The sequence below is a fragment of the Lampetra fluviatilis genome, chromosome 3 (genome assembly GCF_964198595.1).
Source record: "Lampetra fluviatilis chromosome 3, kcLamFluv1.1, whole genome shotgun sequence".
In the NCBI taxonomy this organism is placed as follows: domain Eukaryota; kingdom Metazoa; phylum Chordata; class Hyperoartia; order Petromyzontiformes; family Petromyzontidae; genus Lampetra; species Lampetra fluviatilis.
The window spans coordinates 32251472-32263932 of NC_136277.1; the positions used below are offsets into that span (position 1 = coordinate 32251472).

The following is a 12461-nucleotide window of genomic DNA, read 5'->3' on the forward strand; positions in this document are numbered from 1 at the left end:
AACACACGTGCTGTCTGCAAACATATAGCTTGTTCGGGGCCGTCCATAAATGACGTCACGCACCTGGGGGGGTGTGGGGTCAGACATTTGTGACAATGTGTGACGAGGGGGGGGGGGTGAGAAATGTGACGTCACATAAAAATGCGCAACTTTAAATAAATATAGACAACACGTTATACTTAATTCAATATACTTTTTAATAAATGTTTTCTCCTACAACATCAGAGTGCAGCGCCACATTAATTACGCACTACAATGACAATAGTTTAAAGCGATTTGAAGCATGTTTTTTTTTTGGGGGGGGGGGCAGAGCTTTGTGACGTCATATTTGAGAGGGGGTCTGACTTTTTGTGACGCCGTGTGACTGGGGGGGGGTAAAAAATCGTCCAAAATCGCGTGACGTCATTTATGGACGGCCCCTTATATTTTAATTAATACTCATAAATAATACCTGATTTTTAACCAACATACTTCGAACCCACGTGTTAATGTTGGATGTATCTGTTCATGATGATATGGAATTTAACTTGGTGATTATCTGTCAACGAAATTCGCATTGTGGTGGTACAGTGTATCTGCGGTATGATTTACTTGCAGGGAAAGGAGTTCCCTGCAAGTAAAATGTCACGGTTCTGTTCCTCCTGTCTCACCTACATACACCCTCCAGAACAACACCCCCTCCACTCACCCTGCCCCCCACCTTCCGCCTCCCACACACAATATATCATTAAATTAACGTACATATTAGAAGTACAGAAAAAGCACTTGCATTTGTTTGGTGAGTGTACGTGACCGGTTGACAGGCGACTTTAACACTATATAGATTAACATACCGCGTTGCATGGTGCGCGCGTCATCAATTGTGATTTGTGTCGCAACATTTAGGATGAAAGGGAGCAGATAATGACGACCAACTTGTGGCTCATCCAGGTAAGATCGAAGCTTGTAAATACATCAACGCATTTCGATTTAAAGTTCACACTCTGGGTTAAGACACGGGACGCGCACACACACTCTGACTTGGACAAGCAACACTCATTAAGCAAATGAAGAATGATGCAATAAACACGAAACCTAACACACACGCAACACGCTCAGACACGGGCGCACGTATCCCGAAAGTTAATGAAATTGATTTAAAGCTTTCGTGACTGCAGGGATTCATCTTCTTGGTTCTTTCGGTAAAGTCACGTAGAAGGGAAATAATAAAATAATAAAAATAAAACATTATTATGTGTTTTTTTTTAAATAGAACATAATAATGTTTTATTTGTATTATGTTTTATTTTTTATTATTTTATTATTTCCATTCTACGTGACTTTACCGAAAGAACCAAGAAGATACATCAACGCAGTCGCTGCGAACACCTACTCGTCCTCGGCGCATGAACATCAGTCGTTCCTGAGACCCGTTCGTAAGTCGAATGGTTGATTTAGTCGGAACACATTCTGTGTTATGACATGTATTTTGGCTCAACGAAAAAAGGAGGCATTGCTAAAGTCATAAATAATAAATGTGTTTTACATTTGCATGTTATAATTACTGTATAGCAAATCAATGGCTGAGGTTCCGTCTGTATCGGAAGTACGACGGACGATCCGGAGTCTGAGACCAGGCAGAGATGATCTCCCAAGTGAAATGCTGAGGGAGAGTGGTGTCTGTATGCAGACTGCCCTACATGACATTATCACAAATGTCTGGACCACAGGACGGGTTCTGCAAGATTGGAAGGATGCACTGGTGGTCCCCCATTTTTAAGAGGGGGGACCGCACAGATTGTAACAACTACAGGGGCATCTCTCTTTTCAGTGTGCCTGGAATGGTCCTGGCAAGGATTATTCAACATCGCCTTGCCAGGCACGCTGAGGAGAGGCTTGCTGAGCCCCAATGTGGTTTCAGACCAGGTCGGTCCTGCACGGATGCCATATTCTCTGTTCGTCTACTACACCAGAGGTGTGGGGAATTCCAACAATACCGACATTATTGCTTTATTGACCTGGTGAATGCCTATGAAACCATCAACAGGCCAGGGCTCTGTGCTGTTCTACGTGCTTTCGGAGTCCCTGACTCTGCTCACAACCATTAAGGACCTTAATGATGGTGGGCAGGCTCGAGTAAAGCTATGTGGCTCGCAGCCAGAGCCATTCCCTGTTCACCTGTTCACCTTGGGGTGCGACAGGGGTGTCCTCTGGCTCCTACAATGTTTAAAACCAACGACAGCGATTCCACGTGTGTCCTTAACAGGCTGTTGGGGACAGTGCTGTTAGCGAGCACCTATGAAGGCCGGCACTGTACACGAGGGGATGGCTGGTCAGCACCACGCACGGCCGCCTTTGTCTCCCGAGTGGCAATGTTACACACTGCACTAGGAACACATTTGAGGCTGAGTCGACCTAGGGGAGGCCTAAGACTGGTTCAGAAAATCGTTACTGGTGTTGGCCGTGGACGGGTATCACACTCGGGTCACCGGGTTCGTAGCCCAGCACGCTAAACGCTATACTATTGCTCCCAACACACTTTCACACACACGCACACGTCCACGCGTGTACACACATGCACAAACACTCCCAGCGCGAGGCCGACTTATTACAACTCACAGAGGATCGCTCCTCTGAACAAAATAGTTCCCTGGTTCAGTTTGCAATTGAGAGTTCACATTTTTAAGTCGATCTAATTTTTTTATGGAAGTTGGTTCGTAAGTACGGGCCTTCATAAGTCAGGTGTTGGTAACTCGACGACTGCCTCTAAAGTCTTTATATCATGAAAGTGCTTTGAGTCGTTTGCCAAATTACAATTAATATATTTTCGCATTATTGTGTTATTATTTTAAGGGTTGTTTCATCACATAACAGTGTGTGTTCATGTGTCAGTATCTTAGTAACTTTTGCCAGTCAATTCTACATTCTCGTGGCTGGGTCAAGTTCATTCCACTTCATGACTGTTGACTTCCTACTGAGTAGTGCGGCTCTGCACGTGGTGTTCATTCACAGAGAACACGGTGGGGCGGGGGGGTTTCAGGGATTAATTCGACCTTCTGAGCCCACCGTTTAATAATAACACCGCCCTGAATTTACCCAGGAAAGCCTCATTGAGCATTAAGGCTCAGTTTTTTGAATGAGGACATTGGGATGTTTGGCCAATGCCATAAATTAGTTTTTGGCGTGTGGGAGGAATCCTGAGCAGGCAGGGACAACCCACCACGCATCCAACAAAGCTCCTTACAGATGGATTCCATCCAATTCTGTGCTTCAATCTCCTGGCCACCTCGCATCCCAAACCAACAGGCTCGATCCGATGAGATTGGACACATTTAGGGTCATATGATCGTAGACAATTGCTATGATATTCCGATATTAAATTGTTAACGACACGATACCAGAGTTCGTGTGCAGTTGCTTGGGTGGATTACGACATCAACAGGATCGTGCTATGTGGCTGAGGCTTGGAGAGGTCTTCATCCAGCAGCGGATTAATGATATCTGATGATGATCACACTGATGATGCTATTAACAATATATGCAGTGTAATCAATTCGGTAAGGGTGACTTGTAAAATAATGTAACAGTTGATGGCCTGTACATACGTTTTATGCCCTGTCCTTAAAGCCTTTTATCTGCCTCTGGCGTGTTTATAGTCTATATACAATGATAAATTACTGCTTCATCAATAATGCACACGTTAATTGAATTCTATTATGGTACATAAAAAACTAGATTTGTTTCCCCCCATTGGAAGTGAATGGAAGCTTGGACGTTATGTGCTGCAGTCTTCATTACAGTGTTCCGGTTATAGAGACGACTTGATGGCCATGAGCAACTTTATTATGCGAGCTGGTCGAATAGAGGGGACACGCGTCAGAGAGCTAATGGGAGGAGTTTCCGAAAGAAATGGAGACAGGTGGAAAAAGCTGCAGGTAGTGGTCATTTCAGACGCTGTCTTTCCGGCAGACCTGTTCTTCACCTGAGGACGGCTGCTTGCGTTGTGGCCGAAACGTCGTGAGAATTGTATTTTATTATGTTTTTATTTTATTTTATTATTTCCCTTCTACGTGACTTTACCGAAAAAACCAAGAAGATGAATCCCTGCAGTCACGAAAGCTTTAAATCGAAATTTAAAGGTATTGGTGAGTTACACAGGTATTGGTGATATCTGGCTGGCATTGGTGAGACCAGGGTCGGAGATCGACTTAACCAGCCATCCCTGTGTGGTCGATAAAACTAATAACACTTTGTAGAAAATCAATAGCAGTTATTCCTGTGGATATACTTGTACCAATCATAATAAAATGGAGTTTCCAGGAGATGACTGACTGTCCACTGCATGCTTGCACCTTTGACCAGGCAAATCACTTGTGGGGAGGAAGGGGGGAGGGAGCGGTAGTGTAGTGGTTAGCGTGCTGCGTCACGAACCTGGTGACTCGAGTTTGATTCCCACTCGCGCCCAACACCAGTGACGATTATCTCAACCGGTCCTGGGCATCCCCTAGGTCAACTCAGCCTTAAATGAGTACCTGGTGCGGTTTATAAACATCGCCACTCGGGAGACAAAAGCGGCCGGGTGTGGCGCTGGCCACCCACCCCTTCGTGTATCGTGCGGGCCTTCATAGGTGCTCGCTAACAGCAGTTGCCCCAACAGCCCGTTAAGGCTATATGGGGAATCTTTGTTCTGGGGGGCAACTCCCCTTAATTGTTTAAGTTGTTGTGCACTTTGAATGCAATCTGAGAGTGTCCTTGCTGTTTACAGGAGTGGATTGACTACCGGCTCAAGTGGGCCCCAACTGACTATGAAGGATTGGACGCAACACGGCTGCCCTCCAAAGAGATCTGGCTTCCCACTATCGGCCTTAACAATAAGTAAGCATCGGCGCGGGTTGTGGCGTGCAAGTTCAGGCACCTCTCAGCGACCGTGTGTGATCCTTTTCATTTTGACGGCTGTACCAGCGGCAGTACACGTACGATGTGGTCATTACTAAGTATACTGGAGTTAGTATAGGATGAGTTTTTCCACCTCCCTCCCTCCCTGACTCCCTCCATCGCCTGCACGGTGCAGGTTACACCATTGGGGCGCCACAGTGGTGAGATGTTAACTACCTCGCTTGGTATGCAGGAGGTCGTGGATTCGATCCTGACAACGACGCCTGTATATTTTGGAGTTTGCACATTTTTTCCGAGTTCGCGTGCATTTTTCTCCGGATCCTCCGGTTTTTCCTTCCACATTTAGAAAAACGCATTTTGAGTATTTGGCGGCTATACATTTCCATGCGATGAGCCACTTCCTTTAGCTATTATTTGTGGCCAGCTCGCTTCTAAAAAATACCTACATAGCTCAGTTGGCCGTAAAATAACATGTTTAGTTTAGTCTGCTGATTCACACATGTGCGCTGTTTTCCCCTCGGATTATCATCATCATCATCACAAGTCACGATAAATGCACCGCTGCATGAAGGCGTCTCCCCATCTTTGCCCCCGAAGCCGTTGCTAATTCTCACGACCCCGTGATGCAGTAAACCACCTAGCTCCTGCACGCGAGCTGATTTCATCGCTCCATCTCGTTATTGGGCGCGTTCCGTCACTTACGTTATGCGTGGTGGTGGGTTTACTTCAGGCAGATTTTTTTAGTTCATTCATGGATTTGCCAAGTGATTCTTCTGAAAAAAAAGTTGGTGGGGGGGCCTGAGGTTGGGGGGAGAGGGGGTGTAATGGGCGTGTTCATGGGTTGTTACGCAGCAAAGGGAATGAAAAGGGGTTAGTGATAGTGGTCAGGCCAAGTATCCTGATTGGCCTGGTGGCATTAACCTTTCCGAATAGCATTATTTCGCAATGTCAGCGCCTCCATGCCTACCTTAACAGTAGGAGCAGAGCAGCAATGCAGCGGTAATCGCAGTGCTGTAATACGAAATATTACTCCTCGGTGGGGGGGCTTACACGCTCGTGTGTCTCTGTTCCAGTGCTGACGGCGAATACAGGGTTCCCTTACACAGCAACGCCATAGTGTCCTCGGATGGGAACGTCACATGGAAGCCGCCTGCCATCTATAAAAGTTCCTGCAAGATCAACGTCAAGCACTTCCCGTTTGACCAGCAGAATTGCACCATGACGTTTCGCCCCTTGGTATGTGACCACAACGAGATCGACCTGGTGCTCAAGCACGACTTGGCAAAGTTGGACGACTTCACTCCGAGCGGCGAGTGGGACATCGTGTCCTTGCACGGCCGCAAAAACAAGGATCCTGCTGACCCCGCGTGCGTAGACATCACCTACGACTTCATCATCAAGAGGAAACCTCTCTTCTACACCATCTACTTCATCATACCATGCGTGCTCGTCAGCTTTCTCACAATCCTCGTCTTCTACCTGCCGTCCGACAGCAGCGCGAAGATAAGTCTGTGCCTCTCCGTGCTGCTCGCTCTCACCGTCTTCCTGCTGCTCATCTCCAAGATCGTGCCGCCCACGTCCCTGGACGTCCCGCTCATCGGCAAATACCTGATGTTCACCATGGTGCTGGTCACCTTCTCCATCGTGACGAGTGTCTGCGTCCTGAACGTGCACCACCGATCTCCGAGCACGCACACCATGCCGAACTGGGTCAAGAAGGTCTTCCTGCACAAGCTGCCCATGCTCTTGTTCATGCAGCGGCCCAAGAACAGCTCGGCACGCGACCGCATGAGACAAAAACACTTGGGCGCCTCGTTCGCGAGCAAGGTGCACGGCGAGGGTGCGGACGCCTGCTTCGTGAACCCGGCGTCCGCCAACAAGTACGGCTTCAAAATGCAGGACCTCTCGGGCCCCTTCCGGAACATTTCCGAGCTGAGGTTCCGCACCTCGTCCAAGTGGACGCCCGAAATGCAGGAAGCCGTGGACGGGGTCAGGTTCATCGCGGACCACACGCGCAGCGAGGACGAAGACCAGAGCGTACGCGCCGCTCGCATACACACCCACGTCGACTCACGTGCACACGCACAGCAGCAGGGTGACCTTGTTTATGGGGGGTGGGAATAGAATTGGGGGGGGCTGAGGTTACAATAGGGGGGTAGCCCCTCCCTGCCCCAACGCCCACCCCCTCCCCGACGCTTCGGTTCCGTGAGTGGACGAGGACTCCTCCTCGCCGTTCGGGTAAAGGGGCGGGGTTTTGAGCACAACTTCAGCACGCTGGTCAGCGGCCATTGGCTATTCGTAACGAGTCACGTGCACCCACGACGTACAATTCTGTTGTTCGCGTGAATCGACACCGTCGTCGATTGCTTACGCAAGCAATTCGTGAGCTTAGAAAGCACGAAATCACCACGAGTCGATCAAAGCGTCGTTACTATCCCGCATCGGGCTCTTTTAACACTCGCAGACTCACAATGGTCATGGCTCCCATCTCCTATAGCAGCCCTAAGCCGCTTTAGGAGATGGACCAATCAGTTTCAAAGACAATGCTTATATTATCAGAGTATGTTTTTTTTTGCATTCTGACCACTAGTATATGTTGTTAATGCAGACATGATTCCTTGTAAAAGGTTTCCGTTTGGTGTTTTAACATGTTAACACCTGTTTTGTTGCAGGAAAAAGTGGAAAACCTCTTCTCATATTTTGGTACTGGCAAAGGAGGTCCCATGATGTAGATGCTCACCCCGAGCTCTCATTAATCTGACAGTGCGTTGTCTTTGTGCTGTACGACTTTTGGCGCCCTCTGGTCTAACACAGTTTTGAGAGTAGGCTCAAAAGAAAGCTGTCTCTGGTGTGGACCAATCAGTTTCAAAGACAATGCATATATTATCAGAGTATGTTTTTTTTTTTGCATTCTGACCACTCGTATTGTGGTTAATGCAGACATGATTCCTTGTAAAAGGTTTCCGTTTGGTGTTTTAACATGTTAACACCTGTTTTGTTGCCAGAAAAAAGGGGGAAAACTATTCTCAACCCTAAGCTAGTGGTAGACATTCACACGGGGAGGGCGGGGTGCAAGTATACCCATAAGGCAACTACTGTGGACTTACGGCAAAGTGATACCGATTTTAAACACCCTTAGGTGATGATAGGCTGATTTAACCCCCTACATCTGACCGGTATGTATCCTGGCAACCTTCCAAATGTTTAGTCAAGCGCTCTAAATGAAATTCCGCCGGTCCGCATAAAGTAGTAATTAACACGCGTGAGGGTTCACTCTCGCGTTCAAGCCTTGGTGTGCTCAACCTGCTCACGGTGTTCAGTTCTACCGCACGGCACATTGCACCAAACTAAGTTGCACGAACGCATTTTGGATCGTCATTTTGTCTCATCCGTCCCCCATCCTTGTATTAATAATCGTCTTCGATTCCAGTATGGATAAGAGAGCCTCGAATGTGACACTGTGGTAACATTTTACAGGTCTAAACATGTGCATACGTGTGATACGCATGTAGAAAAAAGTGTAAGGTACACAACTAGTCAGTGGAGCGGTGGTGCAGTGGTGAGCGCGCTCCTTCCGTGAAACTGGCTGAGTGAGATTTCCGGCCACGGCTAACATCAATGGGGAGCGAAATCTGAACCGGCCACAGCACCTCCATTTACACCTTCGCCAAACCTCATTGACCAGCGCAGTGAAGTATGGTCAAACAAATCCCCCATCACCAACACGTCGTGGGGAGGCTTTCACCCAGCAGTCATTTGACAAGGGGCGGTAAATGATTGCATTAAAATGTATTTCACACCAGAAGAAACATTACAAAGTTGTTTAGCGCAGTTGTCAAAGCGTGCAGTATTTGTGACGTTAATTCCTCAAACCTGCTGAGAGCGAGAATCGCAGTACCACACTTTTGGAATACTTCCCTGATGCCAAGAAAACATTCATAGTCAAAGATTCCCAGTGCAGCCTCCAAGTTATGTTAGCGAGCACCTATTGAGGCAGACACGAGGTGTTGTGGCAAGCACCACGCCCGGTCGCCTTTGTCTCCCAAGTGCTGATATGTGCACATAATTACGTAGGCTCAGTCGACTTAGGGAAGACCCAGGACCCATTCAAATAATCGCCCCTGATGTAAGCCGTTAGCCAGCAATCGAACTCAGAACTCAGGTCGCAGGGGTCGAAGCTCATAACGCAAAAAAAGTACACGCACCCACCGTGCAGACGTTCATTCTTCCTTCTCCACGAGATGGTTTTCCCTTCTCGCTTTTAATTAAAGGCGACATTTGCGTATAACAATAGCTGGGGTCGAGGATGCCCTGCGAGTGGGCGAAAATACATTTGCAAAGAAATCCCCTAGCAAAGCCTTGATCTTTCCTCAAAGATTGCGCACACGTGCGTGGCTTCATAAGGGGGGTGCGTGCACAGAGGGGGACGACGGGGGGCTGGGCGGTCATGAGGATTTACGGGGGGGGGGTTGGGGGGTGTGGATTACAATAGGGGTCAGGATTGATTACAGATCGAGGCGGCTTTGCACAGGGTTTGCACGCCCCTAGCATATTCTCGGAGGCCCCTGTGTGTCCATATGTATATCCTCGTACCCTACGCCACGTGACTTGGTTCACAGATGATGAGGATTGTTGAAGTTGCATTTTGAACTTCAGGATGAGCCAAACCTATAACTGAAACCAATCAACCCATGGGCTGTTATTGTCGAGTATACACATTGGAAAATGTTGGTTTCAGCTTGATTAATTATTACGAGCAGACTCCGCTATATGTGGTACATTGTTTGCCTTTTAGCCCTTGACGTCGGTTGCGGTCGCCTATATGTCGGATCAAATAGAACCCCTCCATCTACATATGAAGAGGACTGAACACATTCGCCAATAACACTGTGGCCTTAAAATATATATATTGTTTTGAGTCCACTCAATATATTCGTCAATAACACAAAAAAATGGCCGCAGTGTTTATTGAATGTGTTGAGTTTATTGTTAATTGTGCTCCACTACCAACGCAGGAGCATCGCTGAATCACGTGTCACCTGTGAAGAGATTCGGGTCAAAAGGGCAACTCAATGTGATAGAGAAATTCGCGATTTTTTAAAAATATATATTTTTGGGACACACGACAAAAATATATAATCATGGCGCCGGGTATTATGGGAATATTCATGATCCTGTATCAGCCAACAGAGGGCGTTCAAGTTAATAGGCCAGCGGGGTTGATGAGATATAATTGAAATTTTTATTTTTGGAGGAAAAGGTTCATGAAATATATCGATTATGCACCGCCAACCTATCTGGATTGTTAATTATATCTTAACAGCTGCCATTCAAAAAACAACATAAAACTACAAGTACCTATTTCTCCCCGTATGAAAAATCCTCATGATTAAGTTATATAGAATCAGCATTGCATGATTTGAATTAAATATATTTTGGTTAAACCTGTATTTAATTTGTGAAACAGTAATGAGTTGAAATGTTATGTCCGTTTATTGCACGACGGGCCAAACGTCACCACCCTCAACCAAGTCGACTTCCATTTTGTCTCGGCCACAGGCGGCCATGTTGGTGGCCAGGATAATGATGGCACCAAAATTGCGGCATCTTTTTTGTTCTTCTCGCTATCACGGTAAAACTCAGTCATGGCCACCACGTTCTCGTGAGCGGTGAGGCAAAGACAGACTGTGTGCACTGGACCCACCACAGGCTATGGTTCAGTGGCAGACGGGACGGGTCCATACGCCCTTACGTGTGGCGCTGGTGCGTTCCGCCATGAATTTATGACACGGGTTGAAATTGAAAAGGTCGACCGCGTTTAAAATATTTATACAGACATTGCATGGCAGCGGCGCCGCTGTAAATCTAATCTGTGCTTAATTAAGTGCAGATCGAATATAAAAAATACGCACGTAGTGTACTTTTTTTTATCAAACCGATGTAATTACTCAGCCATTGGCGTTTAAGAGAAGCCACGTCGTGCCCATCATACATTCCCAGCCTCCTCCATTCTATTTTGTTCATGCTCATGGCAATATGTTCATGTAGCTCTCTCGCCATGTTTCTTCCTGCCTTAGCAGTCCACCTGCTGTATTTTTTCACCTCAAGACGATTGCTTGTGTTGCGATCGAAACGTCGTGATTTTTTATTATTTTATTATTTTTCTATCTACGTGACTTTACCGAGAGACCCAAAGAATGTATTTAGCATTGTTACAAAGGGAGACCACTTTCAAATTTTGCCATTAAAACGAGTAGGACTGCTGAACTTAGTCGATGGTTCCAGATCAGAGATTTATTTTTGTATCCAATGAATCATAATTGCCTTTGAAGAAAACCATTGCCGATTTATCAGAGGGGTGTGAAACTGAACACGAGGTCAAGTTTAATTCGACCAATAAAGCCAATTATGTGACCACCATCTACTCATGTAGGGGTGAAACGGTGGATCAGTGTTCAGCGCACCACCCGATGAAGCTGGCGATCTGAGATAGATTCCTGCCCACGACTAACATCAGTGACAAGTAATATCTGAACCTGCCCTGGGCATCCTGCTTACCAACCCGGACAGACCAGCATGGTGAAATATGGTCAAACAATCTGCATGACCAACATGATATGGGGTGACCTTCATCCAGCAGTGGATTGACAAGGGGATTGCATCAACTCACGTATCAGAACACGAATGTGCTTGGAAAACAAAAACGCAAGTAGAAACTGTGAGAGCTTTTGATTGGAATTACTTTCATCTACACTGACCACAGAATATACAACGTCTTCCAACTAAACATGTCACGTTGGGTCAATTTTGATTCAGCGTACCCAAGCACGTGCCACCATTGGCCGAACGTCACGCGATTGCCGGGTACGTTATTCTCTTTGTTCTCATTCTTCTGCACAGGTGATCGAGGACTGGAAGTACGTGGCCATGGTGATCGACCGCCTCTTCCTGGGGATATTCGTGGTGGTGTGCGTGATTGGGACCGTGGGGATATTCCGACAGCCGCTGTTTCAGAACTAAACGACACCAACCATCGCTAAGCTATTAAAATGGGGGGGGGGGAGTTTCCCACAGCAGCAAACAACAACCGCCCCCCCCCCCCATAGCCGTCCTCACCCATACCTTTGGAAATGACTTCATTGCTTATAGTATACCAAAACGACACTCATACGTGTCATGTATATGAATATACAGTACACATTTCTCTAAACCGAGCTTTGTATAAAAGTACATGAAAATTCAAGCAAGCCACACAAATATGAGCGAGCCACGTGCTATCATGGGGTTAATGAACACTGCCCCCCAGCTGCGGCAGACAATATGAATATGCGGCAATGGGACGATCACAGTGTGGCTTTGCGCTAAAGAATTAGAAAAAAAAGTTTTTGCATTCGAGTTTTAAACTAATAAGTTGATTGCCCATGCAGTGACCGGATACATTGATCGGATCTGATCGGTTCTGCATGCAGAGAGCCAATCGTAGTCTTCACGGGTGTGGGTGATTGAACCTCACAGGTGATGGGTCTCGTCAGTCAAATGGACCGGGAGCAGTGAAAAGCCAGGAGAGAGATATAAAAGGACGATTA

General features: G+C 46.8%; 1 protein-coding gene across 1 annotated transcript in view; it reads left to right on the forward strand.

Moving 5' to 3' along the window:
* The window catches only part of LOC144950263 (neuronal acetylcholine receptor subunit beta-4-like), a 47669-nt gene extending 35718 nt beyond the window's left edge, over window positions 1-11951 (forward strand). Inside the window, exons 3-6 of the mRNA XM_078880329.1 lie at window positions 886-930; window positions 4745-4854; window positions 5949-6912; window positions 11776-11951. Coding sequence (XP_078736455.1) covers window positions 886-930; window positions 4745-4854; window positions 5949-6912; window positions 11776-11895 — 1239 coding nt within the window. The 3' untranslated portion in view covers window positions 11896-11951. The remainder of the gene's footprint in view (window positions 1-885; window positions 931-4744; window positions 4855-5948; window positions 6913-11775) is intronic.
* Window positions 11952-12461: the final 510 nt, after the last annotated feature.